This window comes from Harpia harpyja, chromosome 7 (genome assembly GCF_026419915.1).
Source record: "Harpia harpyja isolate bHarHar1 chromosome 7, bHarHar1 primary haplotype, whole genome shotgun sequence".
Classification (NCBI taxonomy): Eukaryota; Metazoa; Chordata; class Aves; order Accipitriformes; family Accipitridae; genus Harpia; species Harpia harpyja.
The window spans coordinates 16,383,595-16,410,244 of record NC_068946.1 but is presented as its reverse complement, the minus strand read 5'-3'; the positions used below and the strand labels follow the sequence as shown (position 1 = coordinate 16,410,244).

The following is a 26,650-nucleotide window of genomic DNA, read 5'->3' as shown; positions in this document are numbered from 1 at the left end:
AACACTCTGTGAAGGGAACACAGGACAAAATGGGACACCAGGGATCAGAGACTACAATAAAAGAAATTTATCACTGTAGTTACTTATACCTCTGGCAGCTAAGCAACTAAAAAGCAGCAAATTGTAGCTGAAGAATTACTTCTAAGTTTATATTTGAGAAATTCAGTTTAATAAACATGCAATGCTGTATGCAATCTCCTTTTTAGCTTTCCCCAATTACATCAAAATTAAACCCAGACAGTGACCATCTGCCGCATCCAAGTATTTTGTGTGGCCATCCAAAGACTAATAAGAGATTTCAGTCAGTTCAGCTGTCCTCTGTCATGCTCAATAGCTTGCCTTGTTGTCATTAAGATGTTTTCTCTCAAAGGAAAAAAAACAAACAGGCTCAGAATGAGCATTTCGCAAGCAGGGTGAGATGCTTCAAGTCCCTATGGCAGCAGGGACAGGAATAAAAGAAAGTGATCACTACCATACAGTTTCTAGCCTGGAAACATGATGTTGAAGAAAAGAGGACAGACCCAACAGTCACCTCAATCAATACCATTAAAAGCTCAGATTTCTCAAGCACTTCACTATACTGCCACCACTTCACAATGAGGCCTGGTTTAACATCAAAAACGAGGAAGCACACTCTGTGTATTTGGGGTGGTTTTTTTAGTGGAAATTTAATTACAATTCCTATTCAAATTAAGTTTAAGTCCAAGTTTTAATGCATTCCAGAAATTAAAACCCACTAAACCCAATCTGAATCAATTTCCAAACAAAATATTTATCATATACTATACAGTGGCTTCCATGAAAAATTAAACAAATTAACTTAGAAACCAGTTTAGACCCAAGCTAGTAAAGCAACTTCTGGGAAAAGCTTAGATTCTCTACTGAAATGCAGTATTATCACCACAAATGGAGGGCCAACATCCAGTTTCTTTTTTCAAGAAGGACTGATTTGAAATACTGCTATAGCCTTCTTCTCCCACAGCTTGGCTTCTTTCCAGTTTTTACTAGTTTTTTTCTCAGGCTCCTTGAATTTCTCTAACACTTTCCTGAAGAATGGTTAAAATGAATCTTCAGCAACTGAAGCCAACACTCCAGCTGCAGCCTCAACAGCACCGTGCAGACCAATTACCTCCACTGCCCCTTTCATTACTACACTGAGGAATTGTTTGCCTTTTTTCAGCAATGTAATATTAATAATCTGAGATTACATTTAGTTATCTGAACCATTCCTATGCAAAATTCCTTACTTTGTAATAGTATATTTCATTTTTCCAAAATGTGGTATTCCTCATTTATTTTTACTATCATTCAGTCTTGACAAGTTGTCTGCTATTCATCAACAGTATTTTTATTCTAACTTCACATGAAACTGCTTTCACTCCTTGTACTTAAGACATCTAAGCAACACAGACTCCTGTAGAACTGTTTTCCCCTTTAAAAACAGATGATGCTGTCTTCAATGGGAACAGACCAGATGAGATCCTTTCCAGCTGTCTTGTTTTCCAAAAGAGTTATTTTTCAACCTAACTGTGCATTTGTTTTACAAGAACTAGATCTTGCCCAAGGTTTCACTTAATGTCACGTAGAGACACACCAAGAGCCTTATAGTCAAGTTATAGTCACATCTAATGCTTTTTCTTCATGCCCTTAAATAATCACCCTGCTTAGGGAAATTAAGTTGAATTGACATGATTCATTTTCCACAAATCCAAGTTAACTGTTTATCACTTTATATTTCAGGCACTCCTAAACATATTTGTTTCATTTGCCCTGTATCTTTCAGATTTCAAACCTAAGCCCCACAGCTCAGGTCACTTCCCTTGTCACTATGACCCATCCTCTCCAGAAACCTCTCCAGCACATATTTTTGAAGGCAAATGCTCCAGACAACTCTTGAAGAGAAGGGTCAATTTTACCAGACCTTGCTGACCATTGTTCTATGCTACGTTAAAATGCTAAGCACCTGATCATAACCTTCGTGAAAACTAGAACAAATAAAATTGCATACTGGGGAGGCTAAAATATCCAGATTTTACTTGTTCTCCCTTCATGTGTGATTGACCCTACTCTTTTCCGTATTTTCCTCTTGCTTTTAACAGATGCAGAAAACTTGCTCATTGCCACTATGTCCATTTGTACTTGTAACATTTTTTACCTTAGACTGTGGCTAATGCTGCTCCTTCTGGCTTTCTCAATCCCACATCCAAATTCCACTTCTCAGAAAATTCTCTGCTGATTTCCAATGCACTGAAGAACCCCAATCCAGCCTGGCACCTCTTTCTGCGATGAGTAGCCTTCCCTCCGCAGTAGCAGCACACCACTTCGCCTCTCTCGTGTACTCTTTCTCTCCCTGGAATTGCTCCCCATGAGATTCACCTAAAATCCTCATCATGTGAAAGCACATTATCCTTTACCTTCCTTCCATCCAGGTCTGTCTTTGCGGTGCTCTAAGTAGCATCCTATTTGTATCGGTGCTAGTAAGGCATTGATACCAAGCAGAATGACCTTTGTGAAAAGATGCAGCCTTTACTACATGTATATTCTAACTACCTTTATGAAAGATGCAGCCTTTACTACTAAATATATATTCTAGCTATTTCTGTGTAATGTTAAAGCTCAAGTTAGGTTTTGAGTTTTTCAAGATGCTCTTTATGTACAACGCTGATATAACCGCTTGGATTATATCACATTTTGCAGATGAAGTGATGGCTCAGTATTCTCGCACACCCAACAAGTCCCAATAATTATACCGTATCCTTGACATTAGGCTGGTGAGCTCTTACAGCCAAAATACTTGCACGTATTCTTTGTCCTATCACAGTGGTTTTGTATGCAAAAACCTCTCTGACACAGTTAGTCAAGATACATACTGCTTTGGAGTAGTTCTTCTTTTTGGTCCTCTCATTCTCTAATCCAGCCTGCAGTGAGATTAAGAATGCAGGATGAAAAGATCAATGAGTTTATGCACACCCATCCATAGCCAGGCATGCATATCAACATGCAAAAACATCAGTCCAATTTTCCTCCAGCTCTACGCAACACGGCTCAGTAAGCACACATGAAAAAAATCAAATCTCAAAGTCAAATGACCAGTTATTAAAGAATATTGTTAAAAGTGATGATAGCGCTGTTAAATTTAGTAGCCACAGTTAAAATCATTCATGCTTGCTGGGTTAAGTCAATTAAAAGAGCTACCAGCTGTCTATACTTACTACATCAATACATTCATGCAAAATCCAAATGTGTTTGAACTATTTCTGTATATAGGTCACTCACAAATAGACACATTGCATTCCTAATTTGAAATAGCGCAGGGAACAAAGGGGAGTGAAAAAGCTAGAGAGAGTCTGTAAAACTACCCTCCGCAGTTTGCTTTCTGCAGAAACTGAGACACCTGTATTTCAACACAGAACTCTATTTTCAACAGTACAAGGAAAATTTTTAAACTGAGCTTGAAGTCCCAATATTCATTCTCCCTTCTGTGCCCTTTCTCTTCTTCCTAGAGTCAGCTTTATCTCAACACATTCAATGCAAATACTTGCTCTCATCTTATTGTTACCTACAGAGTTTGATTTTATCCTCCAAAGCAAAGGTAACAGCTCAATAGACAAGCTGCAGCTTTGGTAGGCAGTGTATTTGTCCTGTTACCTTTGCTAGATCTATTCAGAATGAGTTTGTGAGAGTTTTATTCCTTTCCAGATTTATGCTGAAATAAAACCAGACATACCTGGTCAAGTGATGGACAGACTGTAACAGAGAAAGTCTGTTAGGGGAAATAAAAGCTATTCTGCTCTGTCCTATGGTAACTACTGAACTAGACCTAGGTTAGATCTCTCTAACCATTCAGCGCTTTTAATCTGAACTGCGTCAGAGCAGTCGGCAAGGGAAGTAGCATCTTTACATCACAGGCCACGAACTGCCTCAGGATAATTTTAGATCATCCCTTATCTCAGATCAGCTGTCACAGTTGATGTTAGTTTGTTCTTCATGATTAGTTTAACACACACTGCAACTTGCAGACTATTCTCACCACTGGGTAGGTGCTGGGATATTCCAAATGAGACTGTCAAGGCATGAGAGGAAAGAAAAATCAGACTACAAAGGAAAACACTGAAGCAAGTTAAGGTAACCAAAAGAATCCCCCAAAACAAAACAAACCAACCAAAAAAAACCCCCCCAAAACCAAAAAACCAGGCACAGAGATGTAAATCCCAACTACAGAACTTTGATAATGCAGGACTTCTTGCACAAAGTCAGAAGTCAGGAACTTTGGAGCAAACAAAACAAGGAAAATGCACGAACTCCATCATGAGTGATTAATAACACAACAATATTTCATGCTGGATGGTCTCAGATTAGAGACAGCCAGCTGAGAAGTGGGAGAACAAGGATACTTGCAGTAGAAAAGAGACTGAAGAAAGGCTTGAGTGTCTGAACAAATACAGGATGATGTTACTGAGCTTCCCTAGGAAAAACTGCGTGATAAAGAATCAAGATTGCAGAACTTCTGAAACAAGAAGGCAGGACACTTTTGATGGGTTCAGGATGAGCCACAGAAAAGCCATTAATGATGCCCCTTCATCACAGCTGAAGATCTGCCTGCAGGAGGCAGGGATATACTCAAGCTAGCATTGTATCAACACACTAGGCCACTGTTTACAGTACAGTCGCAGCTGTGACTGTGATCAATTTGCTAGCATGGTCTAATCAACACCTCAGGTGGTTTTGCAGTCCATATTGATGGTTGCTCTGCCAGAAACATCCACACCAGCTCCCAAAAAGCTAGCTCAGTAGATCTCTGATGCCTGCAGTTCAGACATCCACTTAGAAAACATTCCAGGAGAAAATCCAGAGTAAAACTCACACGGATTAGTAGGGTGGCAAAGTTTTAGGGAGAAATTTCTGATACTGGCTTATTTCATTGAAAATTTCCTGTAGAAAAGAAGCATAGCTTCAAAAAGCAACCCCCCCCAACACCATCAGCCCCTCACAATGCAATGAGCCCAAGTGCCAAAGATGCAAGATCAATTTTCAGAAAATGGAAGTCTTGTAGACCAATTACAGTGGCATTCTGCAACTACAGAAGAAGCCTTCAAATATCAAAAAAAAAAAAAAAAAAAAAGAGCAGTATTCAGAATTCTCTGACTGGTTTTATAAACCATTTATGGACACAAGAAAACAGCTTTTGGTGCTTTCTTCATGCTAAAATAGCTCAGAAGCCAATCTGAACTCTAGTCCTCAGAGGTAGTTTTTCAGGTTGGCTGTTGTTTTTTGTTTGTTTGTTTGTTTTTGCTTTGTTGTCCTGAAGACACACACAGCAAGAGCCAAACCTTCACAAATAGCCAGACACACATGCGGTCAAACTATTAAAAGCATCTACTATAAACCCACACTAGGAAAATGGTCAGTGTATATTCTATTAATTCATTGTCAATAAAACAACTAAAAGATGTATAAGCGTAAATTTCAGTTCAGACTAGCAAACATTTACTTTCATCTACAATCCTAGTGCCACTTGTATCAGGGAAGGAAGCTCTGTCAAAACTCTTATCCTATGCATGCACAAGCGTCAGCTTGGGTAAGAATATTCACCGAATGCTACTTCATGAGGACAGGGAGAGTCTGTGCAACATCACTAGAAATACCAGAGTGAAAAGTTTCAACCAGATCCTTCTGTCAGAAAAGGACATTCTTCACAAAAGTATGAGGTATTTATGGGCCATCCCATGAACCAGCTGGAGACTGGTGTTCACCAGATCAGCAGTGGTTATTGCAGCCTGAAGGCATGCTGGCAGCCCAGAGACTGGCTGCTCCAGGGAAAAAAGGTCAGAAAAGCTTCTTCTCAAGGGATAGTGGGGAGGCAGAATGCAAGGCTCCTGCTGTTTAAATATTTAACAATAAAACACAGGATCATACTACAAAAACAACATCAAAAGGAATCAGTAGTGGATTTCCATGAGCAAAAGGTGTTTCAGATGAACAGGGCTCCCGCTATACAGTGCCAATGTGCTTGCATCTTGCCACATCAAGAGACACAAAATTATAGCCATGGTTAAACAACCCACTTGTATCATAATAACCTTCTAAACAGAAAGAATTGAAATTTCAACTGATCGAGAGATTTTTGCCCTCCCAAACCACCTTCATAAACATGTCCAAATCTAACTCTAATAAACATCGTGTTTCATGTTCAGCTGTGAAGATAAGCTTTTCTTCATCGAATCTTTGGAGCTTTAAGGCATCTTCTAGATTTGAAAAGCGCTCAAATAAGTTTGCAATCTTAAAGAACAAAGATTTTAACAGCATTTCAGAAGTAGCAATAAGGAGTCCACTAAAAAGGGAACAAGGCAACACTTAAAATTTTTAAGTACATCTTGTGTTATCTTACAGTGAACTCCATTAGGATCACTGAGCAGGCTCTGCAGTAGTCTTTTTTTTTTTTTTTTTTTTCTTTTCCCATCTTCCAGACTCTTTTAGAAGCATATGAGATGTTCCACTCAATCCTGTTCTTTTGGGGATACTTTGTCAGGAAAAAAAAAAAAAAAAAAAAAAGTAGTTCTAGCCTAGATAACTGTTAGCAAGTTTTTTAAGGAGGAAAAAAAAAAAAATTTTATGGCATGAAATCTCCATAGAAGCCAGAAACCAAGGATTACAAATAAAGATCTTGATATGAATGATATAGGTCTTGCTTGTTCTATAAAAATAGAACTTATCATCCAGCTTAACCCACATAACTAGTGCTACTGATAAATTAGGAATAACATCAGTAGAAGAACAAATTATTCTGAAACACAACAGTTGTAAGCACAATGACTCCATAATAAAAACTAGTTGCAGCTGATTCACATTCAGGACTGCTGAGAGCTTCCTCCATAGTGCTGTCATGGATTGTTTCAGTTTTGTGGTTAGCTGAATGTTTCCCCATAGGTCTCAGAAGCAGCTGAAGACTATCAACACATGCTGAGACAATAGCATTAGCCGTTCACAACTACTAAATTGCTTAAACTGTCTTCACAATTACAAGAGCTAATGATGTGTATGCTAGAATGAAGTTAAGATTTGTACACACGTATTATCTGGAAAAATACTGTATGGGTATTTTGAGGAAAAAACTGTTTGAATTTTTCCTACAGATGAGTACTGGTGCACTACAGCACTCTCTGCTCTACTAATCCCTCCCTCCACAAAACTCAAGTCTACAGATGAATTTCAAATATCTCTAAAGCAGTTCTGAGGAGAGCATTCACCTGCAGTACCAAAGCACTTAAGATTTATTTCCACTGATAATTTGTTTTTGGTTTCCTGAGCTAATAAACATTGATCAGAGAGTAAGCTAGCACTTCCTCTTCTCAAATTCTCAGTATTGGTAACGAAAAAGGGGAGCTTACAAGGTGCATACAAGAAATAGCTGCATATACCAATGTTCTAAGTAGTTCCTGCAATAGTAACGGTGAACAGCATTTACCAGAAAAGTTTCTATAGAGTCGCATGCTCTGCTGGCATTCCTGCACAGTACATACAAATCTGACAATTCCCCTGATGGAAAGAATTATTGACCTACATGTACTTGAAGAAAAAACCCCATGTGCCTTGAACATGGAACATGTCAAGACCTTGGAAGGATGGTATTATCAGTGTACTATAACCAGTCCAGTGGTACAGGGGGACAGCAACATTGGTACACACACATGCACACTTAAACTGTACAATTTACCAACCCTCAGGCTTCCACGGCTACCCACTGACATGCGCTCATCTTCATCCGAAGCCTATCAAAAGAAAGTATAAAGACAAGAAAACAATGAAAAGAACAGAAGTAACAGGCAGTGAGGTAAATGCTGATGGCTTTGATGGAAGAGAAGGAAAGAAAAGGCATACAAAATGATGGTCTTTAAAAAAGAAACGCATTAAAACTACAAGCAGAAAGTAAATTAAATCTTACCCCACCCAAGAAACACTGTCAAACATTTCACTACAGGGTAAATGACAAGCCTGCTCGGGTGTTCCCTGCTCTATGCTCTTGGCCCATGGTCTGAATAAATGAATATTAAACACTCTAAGCAGGTTACTTCCCCACCTTCCACCCCCTGCCCCCCTTTATTCTAGCACATTTGCAAAAGCTTCCCAGAGTGACTGGGGAGAGGGCAGAGAAGTCAGGAAGTAGCTTTGGGGTCTGCACTTGCCTGGGGTGGGGGGAGGTTGTCTTGTTTTTTCTTCTAAAAAGGAACTGCCTTATACATGTCTTTTATCTTCATTTGAAACGTGTAGCTAAAAAGAAGAAGCAAAAGTAGATACTAACCGAGGCATTTCTTCGGGCTCTACGGGAATAACGCTCACTGTCTTCCTACCAAGGCAGCAGAGAAAAAACAGAGTGAAGTGTTGAAAGGACAGATACACCAACACAGCGCTTTCACAAAGACACAGCGAACTTCAGCAATGTTTAGGAGTCAGTAACGTTAAACCAAGTAACAGAAGGTGACACCCTGTCAAGTCAGAAAAACCCTTTTCCCCCTCATTTGTGACCCCAAATTTCTTCCCCTCCATTTTATTCTGCTACACACTTTCATTACTTTTGCAGAAAACTGTACACAGCGATGCTTTTATTTCTATCCCCAAAAATGTTTCAAGTGCATCTCTCTGCATCTGGGAACCAGTATACTTACAGTGCTTTTGTAATTAAGCTTTCCAGTTTGCAGTCCTTCAAAATAAATCTCAAAAATATTCCATTGAAATAATGGGGCAGGGTAATGGTCTCTCTCTAGTGAGTATCCCAGAGGGGCACTGCCCAGCCCCTTCTTCCAGACCAAAAGCATCTGTGCTCTGCTGACAGCCTCTGCCACACACAGCACCACTGCCTTTTGCAGGCCAAAGGCTGTGTTAATGCTGGAAATGCTGTAGGATGTATTACGTTTCAACAAACTGATTTTAACAAACTGATTTTACATGGAATTTAGAAACAGTGATAGAACATTGGGGGAAAAAAAAAAAGTTTCAACATTGTAGTTGATGGTTCTCACAGGTGAGCTCATTTCTAAGCAAGTGAATTGCTAGTAAGGTGGAACTAAGCTCACCAAGCAAGGATTTGAAGAGGCTTAATGGCTTATCCGTGAGATTGGAGCATCCTGGGTGGACGGTTGGTCCATATGGCAGCAGGCTTTTGAGAAGGCATAGAGCAAACCAGCATTTATGCTGATTAATTATCAAGGGTCAAGGAAGTCAGGGAGTTTGAGAAGTTATCTCCCACATTGGCAGTCAGCTCTTCGGTTTTGCCTTTTTCAGTGTGCGCTACTCAGCTTGTAGGGCAAGGCTCCACAAACAACAGTTTTCATCCGGCATCACTGGTAAGTGATTTCATAAACTTACATCTGAAAGACATTTGAAGCCACTGTCTTCCTGCCGTTTAGCAACTTCTTCATCTTATATTATTGGTGTTAAAACAGTCAGATGTTGCTAATGGCCAAGTCCATACCTGGTATCAACTTCACTAGCTTAGGAAATAGTAAAATCCAGGACATTGTATTATCAGTGAGCACTGCCATAGTAGCAGTAATAATGCATCTGAAGAGTACCCCTGGACCAGTAAGTACAAAGGTAACTGAGGAAGCATGGATGAAACTTGCCCAAAATTTACCTGAAGGCTGATTTGAGAAGTCTCAAATTGTAACAGAATCCACAATAAGCAAAATGAGTACATATATTCCTTGTATCACAAGTGGCTTTAATGAGTCTATATGCTAACCTAATCTTCAAGTGATAGGGTGGAGACAGAGGTCTGTAAAAGGAGATGGCTCTAACCAAACCCTTGCCAGTTTTAAGCTGACCAAAGCCACATTTCAGGTATTGATGCGGACTGCAAGAATGCTTGCGATGAGAGTGGAATTCACATTTCCAGTACATGAAAATACCTACTTTGTGGGATTTCAAACTCTATGAACTATACAAAACTTCAGCGCGTAAAAGTTGTTTAGCTACGTTGACCAAGGCCTACCATCCATTGCTCGATGTCTCCCCATTTAGTATCCAGACCATAATATTTCTACAGACAGAAAAGGGAAAAAACAGAATTTAGATGAGAAAGGCAAACACAGAACATTTAGACATGCATTGCCAGGTTTTGGCCAAGCCACACAGCTCCGCGCACGCAAACATGCCAGGGAAAAGCCACACTGAGTGCCACCAGAGCCCTCTGCAGCATGTGCCCAGGAAAAGCTGCCCGGCAGGGGGAAAGGGGTCTTTGGGGTACAGCCGGGGTACTCGACAGCTTCTTCTTTCTCAGCAGTGCAAAAAAAAACAGTGCCGTGGGGACAGGAGCAAGGAGCATAATGAGTCTTGAATTCCTGACCCATTTAAGTCAAGACTCATTACAAGGGATCCGAATGCAGAACACTTTCAGGATGAAAAACGCTGTCAAATCATGTTTACCATACAGATTTGTCAAACTGGGAAGACAAGTTGAATACAATACAACTAATCTCTGTGCATTCTTATTCCCTGTATTCAGAACTCCCCAGAGCTCCTTTTCAGAGCCCAAGGCTTTTTCCCTACACTTCAACTATCTTGGCAGTGGTGGTATCACCAACAAGGATAAAAACCGACATGCTTCACCAATGCAGGCAAGACCGGAAAGCTCTGTGCATTTCAGTACCAAATGCCATGCATTTTCTTAGTAGACTGTCTCTCCTGAACCATTTCTCAGTTCATAATTTCTTTGCACAACATTGGGAACTTCCCAATGAACCTGTATTTCTACCAGACAGCAAACTGTCCAAAGATCCACAAGTTCCGCAGGATTTTTCTTCCTCCCCAAACACGTGTTTCAAATCTAGTCTCAGGAAGTTTGCATTTATAATGGTGATCTTAACATTCTTGTGCGAAGAAAAATCACCAGCCTAAAGCACAGTAATTGGCAAATGGAAATACTGCTTAAGGAAGCATAATATGTATTTTAGAAAAGTTTAGATTATGTGCTTTGAGGTTCATCTATTTGTGGAAAAAACAAGCCTGTACTTGCCTGCTTTCCTAGAGGCTTGAGGAGGCAGGAGTATCAATAGTCAAAACCTTAGGTAATGATCAAAAAAATCAGGAACCTGTTCTGTATTATACTCTGCTTAGCACTCGCTCAATGGTATTAATGTAATTTTACTTTCACCCTTAAAAACCTCATTCACTATTCATTAATAAACTAGAACAAACAGCTGACTGTTCTTTGATACTGTACCAGTTTATTCCCACTTCAGAGTTCTTCCTCGTTAAACAACAAAATTATTTTTAAGTTAAGGTTATCTTCATTTTCATCTTAACAGCTCTGGAGAGAAGAAAGTCTGTTATGAAGTAGAGTAGGCAGCAGGGCACTCAATTACACATCCTGGGTAGCCCAAACTGTACAAGGACCTTTAAATGCTGTCAGTTTGGGGGTCAAATTGGTAAAAGGCAGGAGCTCACAGCAATCCCATTTATTAGGACAAATATTAGAAAATAAGTTTTTAGGCCAGTAATTTGAAAACAGGAAATATAAATTCACTGCATTGGAGATTTAAATAGTATGCAAACATCCCTCTGGAACAAGGAAAAGGGACAACAGTTCAACAAGCTCTTTAACCACATCCCTATTAGAACAGGGAAGTATTCCCCTCTGCTTTCCCTGCAGAGCATCTCAGTGTGTGCTCAAATACATCTAATACTCCTATACAATGCCTAGCCAAATCACACACAAGTCAAATTTCTCCCTTAAACTACATGAAATCAGAGTGCATGACATGAACCGTTGTTTCTTCAAGCATTACACACTTCCTCACAAGTGCTCGGACTAGTTACTTCGAGGCAGAAGCATGACACATACAACAGCCTGTTACAAAATTAAGTTTTATGTACATCACATCCTGAAAATGACCTCTGAAAATTATATGAACTCCAGCTGGTCAGGATTGTGTACATGATCAGAACCTACAGATTATATGCTTTGTAGTAAGTCACGTCAGGTAAACCCTTAGTAGAGGCTTTTTTTCCACTCTAAGAAATGTGTAACATTTTCTAACTCTAGAAATCAATTTAAAAAAAAACCCCACACTATGAAAATGAAGAATCCTTTCTCACACATAGGAAGGATCCAAAAACATGCTAATAATTTCTGTAATGTCTGCTGCTTCCTTTTCCTAACCTCTGTTCTCCTTACTTTCTGACATAGGCTTCTGAATTCAGTTTTGCAAAAGGGAGATAAGGAAATATCCCTTAAGAGACTTGTTATGTCACAAGCGAAGTTCCACTCACAGTCTTTTCCTCCACCATTTAAAATTACGTAGCTACACACTTAATATCCCCAAAAGAAAAATGTTAATGAATGTGATTGCCTTGAGACTATTTTTAATTTATAATATTTAGGGCAACCAAGTTGGTGAGGGGCCTTGAGCACAAGTCTTATGAGGAACGGCTGAGGGATCTGGGGTTGTTCAGTCTAGAAAAGAGGAGGCTGAGGGGAGACCTTATCGCTCTCTACAACTACCTGAAAGGGGGTTGTAGTGAGGAGGGTGTTGGTCTCTTCTGTCAGGTGTCTGGAGATAGGACAAGAGGAAATGGCCTCAAGTTGAGGCAAGGGAGATTTAGGTTAGATATTAGGAAAAACTTTTTTACTGAGAGGGTTGTCAAACATTGGAATGGGCTGCCCAGGGAAGTGGTTGAGTCACCATCCCTGGAGGTATTCAAAAAGCAAGTGGACAGGGTACTCCAGGGCATGGTTTAGGGGGCATGGGTAATGGTTGGACTCGATGATCTTGAAGGTCTTTTCCAACCGAAATGATTCTATGATTCTATTTTAAACGGCAAACTGCACTGAACTGGCAGCGTTTGAAGTCTCACGTATTTTGCCCCCTCAACCACTTCCCGTTTCCTTCTCTATGTGGACTCTTCTGTTCTGCCCTGAGGGGCCTGGTTTGAATGGCCACATGGGTTAAAGGAAGAAATGGTACTTATCCGCTTATCCATTCATTTGGGTTTTAGTTAGAGGCCTTTGCCAGACTCAAGTTCCCTTCTACCCTGAAAACTGATATTACAATTAAATAATTAATGACGTTAATACCATTGAGAGAGAATTCCAGATCAGATTTGCTCACTAAGTGACAGTGAAACTGCTAGACTTGCAAACTTGCTACAGCATGTTGTGAGGCTAACCCACTTATCTTCTCATCCATATCAGGACACGAACAGTAAACAACCTCCTTGCCTCCCATGGGGCTGCGCTTATACCAGAAGATTAAATTAGTTCCTATAAAGGAGACTGATAACAAGCCTGTTGATCCATGGGCAGATGTTAATTTGAGTCACTCAGTACATAGTCAACTCCACAAATAAAAACAAGAGTAAGATGTATTTGTTGCCAAATTGATGGGGTCAGGATTAAATACCAGAGCACATGATTTGAGAAGCTATCTTCACATACATATGCACTTAAAGAGGAGAACAGCATTTCCAAGAAGCACACGCACTGCTAGGTCAAGCAAGTGAAACATGCAGTTAAAGCAGCTGGAGTGCCAGAACAAAAACAAACAGGCTGTGGCTTTAGGAGACATTTATCATTCAACAAGCAATAAAAATATCTCAGGAAAAAAAGAAACATTCAATAAGGTAGAAAATGGCAGGCTTGAAGAAACAAATGCTTTCTCCCTCCCTGCAAAATCTCTTTGGAGCTATTTATCTTTCTAGGTACCACACAGTTCACATGCTGGAAGTATAGAACAGCCAAACATCGTAACACAAAACCCCAAACTCTCTGTTGTTACATAGCAAGCAACCTCAGTTAGGGCTATTATTATCACCTTTGCCATCATTTGTAACTATGAAAAGGAAATTGGGAGGAGTGAAGAGATTATGGCTTTAAACTGAGGTGAGAGAGGATTAAACAATATAAAAGCATTTATAATGCTTAGGTTACATTGGAAGAAAGGCCATACAGTTTATTTACCAAAAGATTATAAATTCAAACACAGCATCCCTGATTTCCTTCAGTGACTTTCTGCAAACAAAGTCATCTGAAAGTCATTCTTCCTGTTGACACCTGTTAAATGCTTGCCCAGCCTGAAAGATTTTCAGCGATACTCTTGGCCTTCAACACACAAATGTCTGTATAGTTCTTGGTGCCACATGGAGCCACCACACCTTCCTATGATGGCTGGTTTGCCAAATTACTCTTCTGCTTGCTGCTTATTCTTTGCCAAACAGTCTGTAGGAAAAATTGTATTAAGTGCCTGACCAGACACATTTTACATGGGTCACCTTCCCCCACTCCCCTTTATTATCCACCCCACAAGGCTAGGGGAGGGAAGGGGGGAATTGCATGGAAATACGAAGCCTGCTGTGCATCTTCCATTCTTTAGAGGTTCTTCTGAAATGCTAGCAAGACTCATAACGTGGGAACACACGCAAACAAGAATGAAAGAGAGCAAACCCTACCTTCTGAACTTGATAGATCTAGGGAAAAAGGAGAAGGAAAGAAACAAGGAAACAAAAAGCTAGCATGAATGAATAAATAGCAATGCAACATTCCATAGCTCATTCTAAAGGGGAAAAAAAAAAATCATTTATACAGAATATACAGCAAAACACAAATACAAAAAAGTGCACATCAAAGCCCTGTAAAGTTAGCTGGAATGAAAGCAGTGTTTACATTCTAGGCATCCTCCATGTGCCCAGCTAAAATACAGCATTCCTGTTTTCATATCTGCTAGACTCTTGGAGGCACACACAACATTTCCTCCCTAGACTTTGCATCGGACCAGAGCCTAACCCAGCTGTAAGCTAGGACCTCTCAACTTTCCTATCTCCCTCCTTCAAAGGAATGGATGCCCAAATATTCACCTGGGATGACAATTGTGCATCTACCATCACAATAAAAGCAAACAGCATTAACTGCAGGAAATCTATTGTTCTTTAAAAGACAAATTTTGTCCTTAACTAATTAGTTAAGAATAGTTACAAAAGTATCAATGCTATACATCTATCACCTGTGTACAGCAGCATCAGCTTGTTAAAACTCCAAAAATTTCTTGCACATATACTGCCAGCATTGGAGGATCTCTGCAGGTTGCTTCTTCGATTTTTAATGTTTCCACAGAGACTCACACTATTTGCAGGCCCTAATAAATGCACTGCTGACTCTGCAAAACTGTTCCGTAGTCTTGAACCATTTTAATAATACACAAAAGCATTACAGCCACTCTGAACTTTAAGTGGAAAACTGCCCTTGACTGATCAGCTTTGTAAATCCATGTGAAAACAGAAAACATGTTTTTTCTTGCATCTCACCCAGCACTTCTAAAGCAAGAAACCCTTCTTGTTCAAAAACATCTAACCAGCTACACAAATCCAGAAGGAAACTGCAGCTTCATTCTCTCCACTTCTCTGCTGAACACCTAGCTTTGCATCTCTAGGAAATGTATCACAGCTCTGGCCTGAGAGCCCTCAGCAGCTGCCTTATGCTTATTTTCCTAGATAAGCACTGATGCTGAATCAACACCAACACCAGCCCTGTGCTCTATGAGTACAACCCAGGAGGAACAGTACATTGCTCTGACTCCAATCCTTCAGCTGGTCAGCAGGCAGCACGGTAGTCAGTCTCTCGTATTCTGGAATGTTCAGCGTATCCCTGCCATCCACTGCTGTTCTGTGCCACCTCAGGTGAACCCAGATCCCAATGTTGGGAAGCAGAGCGTACTTCTTTCAATCTCTGCCCTCCTGATCAGGTTCTCCTTCGTGATCATGAAGGAGAACTGCAGAACCCAGCTTAATACCTCAGAAGCATTAATTCCTGTTCCTACAAGTGCAGGGGGGGGTAATTAGGACCCACATTTAAAACTAGCATTCCCACACAACTAATCACCTCGCCTACCTTTTACTAGAAAACCCTGACAAGGAAAATGAACTAAACCTTCCCACAGTTCCCAAGACTGCATATCGACTCCGATCTTTTGCTTCTCCGTTGCACAGGCAGAGTGCCTTTCATCCATACACAGAAGCCAAACACCACCATTTTAGATGTGGCAATTACCACGTAGATGTTTAACCTTTAAGCTTTAACTTTTCAATGCCATTGCTTCACCCACGCTTTGAGGCAATGCCATGGAAGTCTTAATTTTCAAACCCCAATGCTTCAGCCTTGGCATAGCAGGTATTCCCATTGAGTGCAAAGTGAGACACAAGAAGTCTTAACGTCCAGGACCCAGCTTGCCAATGGATAAGATAACAACGAGGCCCTTGTTCAGGGCCAGACACCGTGGAGGGCGATGGAAAGGGGCACAGGGACAAAGCCAAGTCCGTCATCATAACTGTTCCAGCGTTTTATAAAACCTGGAATTTTTTGGTCATCCCTTAGCTAACAGGAATTACAACAACTCTGCTCCAAAGTGACTGATCTCTATCAGTGTACTGTCCTCCTTAGATAGCATGTTACAGGAGAAAACAAACACCTTAAAACAATAATCTCTATTGCAGGTATGCCCCCCCCGAGCTTAACAGAGTCAAAAGACATCTAAGCAGTCAAATACCTTAAATAGCACTTTCCTGTAATATGGTATGACCAAAAAAGGAAAAAAAAAAAAAAAAAAAAAAAAAAAAAGTGTTTTGTCCACAGTAGACTGCTTTCCTGGTTTCCTCATCTCATAAGGTTTTCCACAAAAATAGTTTTTCCACAGAAACAACTTTAGAACGGGACAGAATAAGCCAGTGAAGCATGGTTAGATGGCAGCAGAAGGCAGAAATGCAGAATCTACTAAAAACCACCTTCAACATTGTCCCTCTCCAAAAATTTTCCTCTGCATCTTCACACTGGTTGTATAAGAAAGATACAGATTAACCATCACAAACCTCCTGAATTTCTTCCCTGCATATGTAAGAAACAAGTTCTACAGTCAGTCTCTCCCCTCCCATTCAAGCCATGAGAATTCTGCTTTTCTCTAGTTCTTCCTGCACTGCCTGGGATTTTAAATGGCTTCAAACAATCCCAAATGCCAGCTGCACCATGGGACTGGCTGACTCAGATCAGACACTTGAAGGCACCAAATCCTAGCAAGGGAAGAAGGGGCCCAAGTTACAGTCAACAGGATGGGTGAGCAGATCAAGAGTGTTTGCAAGTCTTTTCCCCACATTAACTTGACTTTAGTACATTTACTGAATTTACTACATGCTCAAGGAACTGACATGGAAAAAAGAAACCCACAACAGACAGTACTGGTAACATATTTTATTCCAAAGAAATATGAATCCAAAGGAGGAAAAGTATGTGCAAATGAGTATGCTGGTAAAGAACAAATTTACAAAATAGCAAAGGCAAGTTTTGTGCTATGCCCTTAAAGTGAGAGCTGAAGATGAAGCTAGGAGACAAGCACAATGCACTTGCCTTGAACTAGAAGTACAGGCTCATCTGCTGTGTGAACTGGCAAGAAAGAATCTTATCCTGCAGATGAAGGAGTGGGAGGAGATCATTCTCTTTGCACTTCAGGCACTAATATCAGCTTAAATTGTGGTCTCCAAGTATCAGTCCTCAAAGAGACATTTAAAGTCTTGCCAGCAGAACACACAGAAGGTACTCCTACATAAAACGTTCTTTACAATTAGCCCTAATGCTGCAGCTTTTATGTGTCTTGAAACATTAGTGTTAAATATTTCTTGGAAAAAAAAGCTTTAACATATCTTACACCAAGCTTCTAAGAAAAAAAAAAAAACAACACAAAAAAAATCCTTCTCTCCATTTTACCTGGTAGCTCCACAAGAATTAATAATTTGTTACTCAGAAAAACTGAGCTGACAACTCCTGATTCCCTCTTCTGTGTGAATTAAAAATAATTATCTCTATGCACACAAGCATTTGTCTCATTACCAAACACAACTCTACAGTAAAGCCAAACGGACTGGCCTTAGACTCTGAACTGTAAACCAAATGTTTAAAGACCATGGCAGCATGGTATGGTAAAAAACACAGGACCCATTGCTGCTATGACTCCCACCAGCTGGGTGGGTCCCAGTGGTATGGATACAGGCAAGGGAGCAAGTACCATCTATTATAATCATCCTTTCAGCTTAGAACATGCATTGGCACTGCCTCGCATGAGAGCTCTCCTGTACTGACTTACTATGCATGGAAGCATACCAGAAAACCTACCGTAAACTCCAGATTAATTATTTACATCTCTGGTGGATAACAACAAAGCGGCACAGAATAAGTCGTCAGAAACATTCAAGCAGTTATGTTTATTAGATCTGTGGCTTTCTTAGAGCCTCATGACCAGGAACCCATTCTCTACTGAATATATAAATATATATGCATATATGTGATTCAACAGTGATCACTACCCTTATCTTCATAAACTAGCATGTATCAGATATTGATTCTTGTGCTCATTTTCTTTCTTCAGCTTCAGAAAACACTTTCCATTTACCTACCTAGTTTATACTTTCCTATTAAACTTGTACTCATGCTTCCTCCTTACCTTCCCAACCCCTACACCAAAACACTGGCACACTTATCCTTCTTTCTGCTGTCAGGCATGAGGTGATGCCAGGTGATGAGTCGCTATTGCCTCTGGAACACACCTGCAATCCTGCCCCACCACAGCGAACAGCAGCAGCCTTCCAGAGTAACTTTCCCACATCTCACACTGCATTTCAGAGTGTTTTCTTCCAAAAGCCCATCTATTTCTGCTATATAATTCCTGCAACTATTGTTCTACTACAGCAGTATGTTGCTTCACGTTAAGTTTCCAGAAGAATTGTTAGTCACCTTGCATTTCAAACCAAGTTTACTAAAGCTATCCCTCTGAGCACACAAACCACGAGATGAACAGCACCGATCACTGGCAAGAGGTACTGCAGCCTGAGCAAGAGCTGAGCCCACACCTGCAGCAAGCATGCTCACCATCATCTAAAAGCCAAGCTGTCTGCCACAAGCTTCTCATTGTACGCTCCTTTCGAAAGGAAAGGAGCTTATCAATAGTGCGGCTGATGAAGAATACAATTTTAAATTTCCAAAAGAATAGACTATGCAGCAATTTCTGTTGTCAATTATGCATTTTACATTAAATAACTCCTGCCAAAAGAAGAGCTAGGTATGATATCATGTAGTCTTCACCATTTACCTATGAGCTTTACTACACAGTTGACTAATCTTTGGTGCACTCTTCACGTATGCTAGCCAACAGTACCAGCACAGGGCATTCCAATAGCCTTCTAATGAATTTGCTGCTCATTTTACCTACAGAAGCATTCCTAAGAGAACAAAAATCTCAGATACCTGGTGCTTTTGCATTGATTTCTTTTGTAATGGCAAGCAGAACATTAGCTAAATCACATATGTAGACTTATGATGCAAAAGTCACCCAATTATTTTTAAAATGAGGAAAATGAAGCACGAGATTAAGAAATGTCATTAATACTAGATGGTGGGCAGGAGAAGAGCCAATTTCTAGTCCAAATCCAAATCATTAAAACAGCCTACTTCATTGCCAGCAAGAGCTATACTGCCATGGTTATAGCTTATAATAGTAGCATCTGGAAACTTTTAACCCAGACCAACAATGTAAATATATTCTCAAGTAAGCCATGCTCCACAAGAAGCCTGTCAGGGCATGTACGCTGCTTTAAGCATGAACAAGTACACACACATGCAATAAATTTATTTATTGCTTTTTAACTCCCATAACTGGCTCTAAAAAGCCTTCTGAAGTAGTAACGCAAATGCTTTAAGTTCTGGTTATTCAACATGGCAGTAGTGGGAATGTGCTATTTACTTCTCTGAAAAGTTTGCAAAGGAAAAAGAAGCTGGCAGACAACAAGCTGTACGGACACCAGTATCACAGTACATTCTCCTCCACGGAAGAGGTAGTTGCCAAACTCTTGTGTTGACCACTGCTTGGGATTTTCTGTATTTACGTTTTCTTTTATTACATCTGCAAGATACTTGTGGCAACGAAAAACTTCCTGCAGCCATCCTTACTAGCTCTACCTTGCATCTGGGGCCTGAGATTAAGCTATTTGAAAAAAGTTACAGAATATCCAAGTTTGCAAAATATTAAATAAAAGTGTAGTCACATTATGTCATTTATGCCAGTGAATTACAAAACAGATTGTAGTGGATATCTGGCTTAGCTTTCACTGAATTTGGTGTTTGACAGTGACATCCTGTACTATTCAATTTCTATCTATACAAAGAAGTTTTCACAGATTTTCAGATCACTAGCTCTTCAGTTATTAACTGTAGGAGCACACACACAAGCTTTAGTTTTCACACCAAAATTTCAATTTACTAGGACACCCTTTGCAGCATGAGCTTTTAATCTTCACAGGGGTCATCGGCTCCATTAAAGTTATCTGCAAATTAGATGCTAACACCACTGACACCCATATTTACTTTGCTGCCCAAACAAAACACCTAGTGGTTGTTTACCACGGATCTTCCAAAGGCTGCTCAGCAAGTCCCATCACTCAGGCTGTAGGCACAGCAGGCAGCTTGACAGTACCAACGCTTATCTGCAGTCCAGGCCTTCTGATTGCAGTCCAGGTTGCAAGAAACATCCTTCAAAGAGCAACTGTAGCAGAAAAAGGTTCCTCTCTGCCATAAGCCCTGTGCTTGCAGCAATGCTTCCCCCGCAGCTCTTACTCCTGGTGTGTTTGCAGGTACATCTAACCCTGCTGTGGCTACAGAGTGCTAAGACACATCCAGACGTGCCTCAACTGGACGAGACGCTCCAGCCCAAAGCTGAGCCTGGGCAAACTGCCCAGGTGCTTCTTTTGCAGGCTGATTACTGCAGCCTGTACCAACACTAATCTGCTATCACATCCCAATTCACTGTTTAAAAGCTAAGCTGAATCTTTCTCTGCACCCTAAAGCACAGATGTACATTTATTCTTACTACGTATTCCCACACCCTGCCCCCAAACTCCTTACTTCATCCCTTTCCTTCAAAATCTATTTTAAAAAATTAAATTACTATCACTGTTGGCCTTGTTACATCTACTCCGCTGTTTCATTAAATGCACATGAACAAATACAAGTTTTACGCCCTTCTGGGTTAGTCCACCTATGCCAACCCATGCTTGTAGCCCCATTCTAATAGCGCTAGTTCAGCTTCTAGAGCTTCGAAACAAATGCTGCTCTCAATTTCTTGGAGTGGAGTGACACTTAGCACAGCTCCTACTTGTCAAACACAGCAGGAGCAGAACAAGGCTTTTTGGTGTTTAAGATCATTCCTACACTGGAAGCCCATGATCTCCCACACACTGACATGTAGAGGCACAGTAACTTTGCTGATGGTATAAACCAACTAGCTCTTCCAGAATTTGGGAGAGACTACACCAGGCATTTAATCCAAACACTTTGGAGAAGGTAATGTTTTGCCAAGTTCAGTTTCTACCATTACTTCAGCCAACAGCAGACGATCATTTTTACAAAACGGTGGAGACCACAATGCCAGCTTCACAGCAATTAAGCAAAACAACTCACAAGTGGAGTTATACAACGGCCAAGAGTCTTCCATATTCATTAGATTTTTACTGAAGTGATAAGAATCCACCCCCCCAATGCGCACACAAACAAGCTGCGTACTTCAAAGTTTAATATTAAACAACGATTACCAACTAACCACCAGTATTTTCTGTGAATAATTATACTGGCTTCACCAAGATAAAATTCTTGCCACAATCCGTATTTTTTCCAGGCTATTTTATTTGCTATTCAATATTAGCTCCACACAGACTATTAATGTTTCAACAAAATATAGATTAACTCTTTGTTCCACAATCTCAGATTATATTCAGGAAAGGTGATCAAAACACCCCCCAAAGCCTTGACCATACCTCCTTCTGCTGCCTCTCCAGTTCCTTCATTCGTATCTCCCGAGCCTCTGCCCGCGCCGCTCGCTTTGCTGCGAGTCTTGCTTCAGCCTGCAAACGGGAACACAGCAATGAAATAAAAGCTGGACAATTCAACGTGAAACACACTTGTTAAGCAGGGCATGAAATAAGGAGACTTGACTCAGCAGAACTGTAAACACACCTGTAGGAGTTAATTCTCTATTGCAAGTAATGGCCCTGCCTTCCATAACTTGTTATGCTTCACAGGCAGGTAATACACCCTCGTGTAGGCACTACCCTCAGTTAGCAGTTGTGTTTACAAGTGCTCTGTGTTTCTTTAATTACTATTTGTGTAGACAGAGAGGAAGCAGCGAGATTTATTTAAGAAAGGTGGGTTTTTCTCTTTCTTTTTTTTTTCCTGCAGTGCAGATTATTTTTTATTGATGAATTAATTTGACCAACAGCAAACACATTATGTGCCATTTTTCCTAACCACTGACATTGCGCACACATACATGGGCACAACAGTTAGGTAAACATTGCTGTTCAGCATGACTATGCACAACTAAGGCTGAAATGATGGAGGCTAAGGAGTAAGGAACCTGAGAAAATGCACTAACTCAAAGTCTCCAGACGTCCGTATTCAAGTCCAAACCTCTCTGGAGTGGAAATCTGCCAACAGGTCTCTCAGGAGATCTACAGTGCTTCCTCATTTCAGCCCAATTGGAAGTGGTGGAGCATGCTATACAGTAACATTTTTAATATTCTGCTTTTAATCCCAGGCAAAGCCAGTTAGTCTTATTGAGAAAAATGTAAAATTAGCTCAGGCTTGGTACAGCATGACTGTGAGCAGTTTACCCAGCGTAATTCAGAATAGCTCAGCAAGGAGCAAAAGGCATTGTTCAGCTAGCCGCCCTGGTGTTACACCCAACTCCTCTGCTTCCGAAACCTTTTACTGTAAGCACAGCACCCAATTTAACAGGAAAAACTGCAATAATATCAAGGTTAAGCATACAGAAGATGAAAATGCCAGTGCTTTCACTAGCACTTCTAAACAGAAGGAAAACCAGAAAAGAAAGGTGCAATTTCTTTTCCCTTCTGTAAGTATATTCACCACTCAAACTTGTAGAAAAGGGCCACAACCTTCAAGAACACAAAACAAAACACAGAAAAAAGCCAAAAAAGTAGTAAGTTGGCCGAAACTTTCAGCTAACAGAAATGGGCTATTGAAAACCAAGCACAAGGTGGTGAATGGGAAGACTAGGAGCCTTGCAGTGCTGTAGATCTTAAATCCTCACCAACGATAACAAAATCTGAAATATACAGTCACTAGGCCAAAATTTATGTTCACATCACCCACCTTCTACAAAACCCCACCACAAGCAGCCCCAATCCCTAAATACCACCATTGTTCAGTTATTGACATTTTCCCCCGTTTTACTGCGGTGCCCCTAGACTCGAACTGGTAGGCAGGCAGATTCCTTCTGACAACTCTTGCAGCTCCCTGTTGCGCCAACACAATCTATTCAAATGAACAGAGTTTCTAATTCTTGCAACACAGACAACTTCAACCTGAAAAACTACTTGTAACAACAGAAAAACCTTCTCAGAGGGTAAAAATGCCCATAGCAGAAAGAGCAAAGGGTTGGTTTTGCACAGAGCACTGCTCTCTTTTCAGTTCATTGTTTGAATTTTGAGGTAACTGGCTCTGCTGTGGACAGAAACTGCAAAACGCACGCATGCTCTCGTACCTAGAGCAGACCTCCATGCTTGCACCCAAAACCCATCCCCTCATCATCATCGCACGGTGCCGTTACTTACAGAGCCAAGTGATGGCAGGCTCCAGGGTGTAGGCATGTGTTACTGCAAGCATTTTCAAGGGACCATGGCTTCAAGAGCACTTACCAACCTGAAGCAGTTTGTCCAAAAAAAAAAAAAAAAAACCAACCAACAACAAAAACCAACCAAACAAAAAAACCCCACAGCCCTGCTGCTGGGCAAAAGCTAGGCGAAATCCCTGCCAGGCAGTGTTATGATTTACCTGCAACGTTTGAAATCATTTATGCCACCCACTATATAAACGTGCTCCAAGATGTATGCTAAAGGTAAGAAATCACAGTACTAGAAACAAGTATGATACTGACTTGACATGATCCATTTCTGTTTATCTGAAAATAAATTGCACTACCTCAAGAAGCACTACTTTAAGTCTACCCCACAATCAGTACCACTGTAAATACAGGACAGCATCAGACAAGGACCACTCTGGGCTATTCTTCACAAGACACTGCCAAGTGATTCATGCAATACCAGGTAAGAACCACCACCTTTAGCCAGTAGCTGTTCAAACACAACATGCATGTAACCCAAGGAAGGGGTACTGCTCTGAGGACTCCAGCTCACTAATGATTTTTTGGGGAGAGAGGGAACAGGAGATACAGCTTTCAGCAAAACCTTTGACTCCTTACGGTTTAGAGATGCGTTCCCTCATCCTGACACGCAGACTGTAAGAAGTCTTAAGAGCGAGCACAAAAATGAAAGCAAACAAACTTAACTCTGTACATACGTTTAAAAATTGCACCTGATCTGGGTGAAGAACATCATCAGTGCAAACAATTAGCTGTATTTTTCCTATATGGAAAACAAAGGACCTTAAAGTCTCCATAAGCAAATACACAAAACAGTACAGAACTGTCTATCTTAACCTCCCACCTGCCAGAAAAAGACAGAAACAAGATTATTTTCATGTTAAAATTACTGTAGATACTGTCCTTAGGAATTTCACTAACGACCTGAGCTTTCATGTTACAAAAACTCTATGCCTGTATGTAAAATTCAGATGTTGTGCTGAACACACACATCTAAGTATTTCCCCTTCTGTTTTCCTCGTATGATTAGGGCCAAATGATTTACATGCTTGCTAGCTAAGTTGCAGAATTACATATTATCCAGAAGTGAGCACAATATACAATGAAATTAAGCAACTTGAAAACTGGAAGGGAAAAAAAAGTTTAGCAAGTTATTCTAAGGCCTCCCTGAGAACAAGGCTTGCCAGTTCCCTGGATACCAACTGCAGCAAGTTAGATGAATTTTACTTTGTGTAACATCCTAGTAAATGTTAGAGTACACATATGATACATTTCATTTCTAAGTGCCAATCCATGAGGTGTCTCTAATTTATTCTATTTCAGCTTCTCCACCTCCTCATGCAAAGCCAATTTGCAAACTTTAAGACATGCAAGAGTAAAAATGCATTTTCACTTAGCATCTTTGACTAACGATAGCTTACATCTGGAACAAGCATTATTTTTTATTCATGAACTTTTTCTTTCCATGGTCACATGGCTCTTCAGCATTAAGTATCTTTCAATACAAACAAGAGAAACAATATATTCTGGATCCTTTTAAATAACCTTTAAACTTTTTTTTTAACGTATCAAATTCTGCCATTAGCACATACCCTACTGGTACCTTTGCAAGAAGTCAACACAATGTTATTCCATCCAGAACACTTGTATTTTAAAGCAACTCATTTTTATCACATCAAAACAAAGTAGTACAGAATTGTTCAGGCTGGAAGAGACCTTGGGAGGTTTCCAGTCCACCCTCCTGCTCAAAGCAGGGTCAGTATCAAATTCAGACCATGTTGCTCAGGTCTTTGTCCAGCTGGCTCTGGGAAACCTCCAGGGATGGCGGCTCCACAAGCCTTCCAGGCTCCTGCTTCAATGCCTGACCATCCTCACAGTGAATATTTCCACCCCCACCCCCCCCCCCGCAGAACCTGCTCTCTTTCAATTTAAAACCCACTGTCTCATCCTCCTGCCACACACCCCCATGAAAAGCCTGGCTCTTGGCTTCTTAGTAACCTTCAGCTTGTATGTCAGAAGGCTGCTGCTGGTTCCTACCTTAAGGTCTGGTATTCTGCATCAAATACTGTAAAGTAAACTGGCTGTTACGTTTTTAAACATGTTCTCAGTGTTGTCCAAGTACTACCTAGATGATTACAGTTATTTTCATTGTGGTTCCTGACAAAAATACCAGCTCATTTGTGCTGGACAAAGGCAGTTTGTAAGAAACAGGCCGTTCTTCCCTAAAGGGTTTTCAAATCCACAGCAAAATGAGACTACAGGTGACAAGAAATATGCAAGGAGAAAAAATTCTCAGTGCAATGATGCGATCAATATGACAAGCAATGGTCTCCGACAGGATCAGTGATATGAATAGCACTGAGATAATGATTAAGCATGAACCAAACACTTCTATCAAATAAAATTTACTTCACTTCCTTGGGTAAGGCTGGTTAAGAAAGACTTAACGTGCTTTTACTCTTCATCCATCTCCCTTCGGCACTTTAAGAAAACAGGACCCCTAGAGTCTGCGGAAGGGTAAGTCAGAGCTCCCGAACACCCAGGAAAGTCCTCATCTGACAAAAAGCAAACCCAGTTCCCCAGCTACACAAGTCCAATATCCTATCTCAGTGTTTCCAAACCCTACTCATCTGAGGCTACACACGAGCCTTCGGAGGGTGTTTTCCAACACGGCAGAACTGTATTATGCTATAATCAGGCTGGTCATTAAATGATCAACCTGTGCCCATCATAACCCCCTTTCTACCATCCCTTAATTGATAATTACCTAACCTGAATGATCGTTTTTGACATTCCATAGGTGGCACTAGTGACAAACCTGGCATCGCTCATGAGCTCAGAAGTAAATCAATCAGGGCAGGGATGAGTCCACACCTAACACTTACTGTGTATGATTTTATCCAAGTCAAACCAGAAGTCTGGTAGCAACCCTAAGGCCCAGCAAATTCTGC

General features: G+C 40.6%; 1 protein-coding gene across 38 annotated transcripts in view; it reads right to left on the bottom strand.

Moving 5' to 3' along the window:
- The window catches only part of LRRFIP1 (LRR binding FLII interacting protein 1), a 119,935-nt gene that overhangs the window by 44,352 nt on the left and 48,933 nt on the right, over nucleotides 1–26,650 (bottom strand). For 15 of the 38 annotated variants that reach the window (XM_052793753.1, XM_052793755.1, XM_052793754.1 and 12 more), the window contains exons 2-8: nucleotides 21,835–21,921; nucleotides 14,443–14,460; nucleotides 9,989–10,036; nucleotides 8,300–8,344; nucleotides 7,719–7,769; nucleotides 4,031–4,063; nucleotides 2,871–2,918 (exon numbers count right to left, since the gene is read on the bottom strand). In XM_052793753.1, coding sequence (XP_052649713.1) covers nucleotides 2,871–2,918; nucleotides 4,031–4,063; nucleotides 7,719–7,769; nucleotides 8,300–8,344; nucleotides 9,989–10,036; nucleotides 14,443–14,460; nucleotides 21,835–21,921 — 330 coding nt within the window. The remainder of the gene's footprint in view (nucleotides 1–2,870; nucleotides 2,919–4,030; nucleotides 4,064–7,718; nucleotides 7,770–8,299; nucleotides 8,345–9,988; nucleotides 10,037–14,442; nucleotides 14,461–21,834; nucleotides 21,922–26,650) is intronic. The other 23 variants (XM_052793742.1, XM_052793744.1, XM_052793747.1 and 20 more) reach the window with 6 other exon arrangements.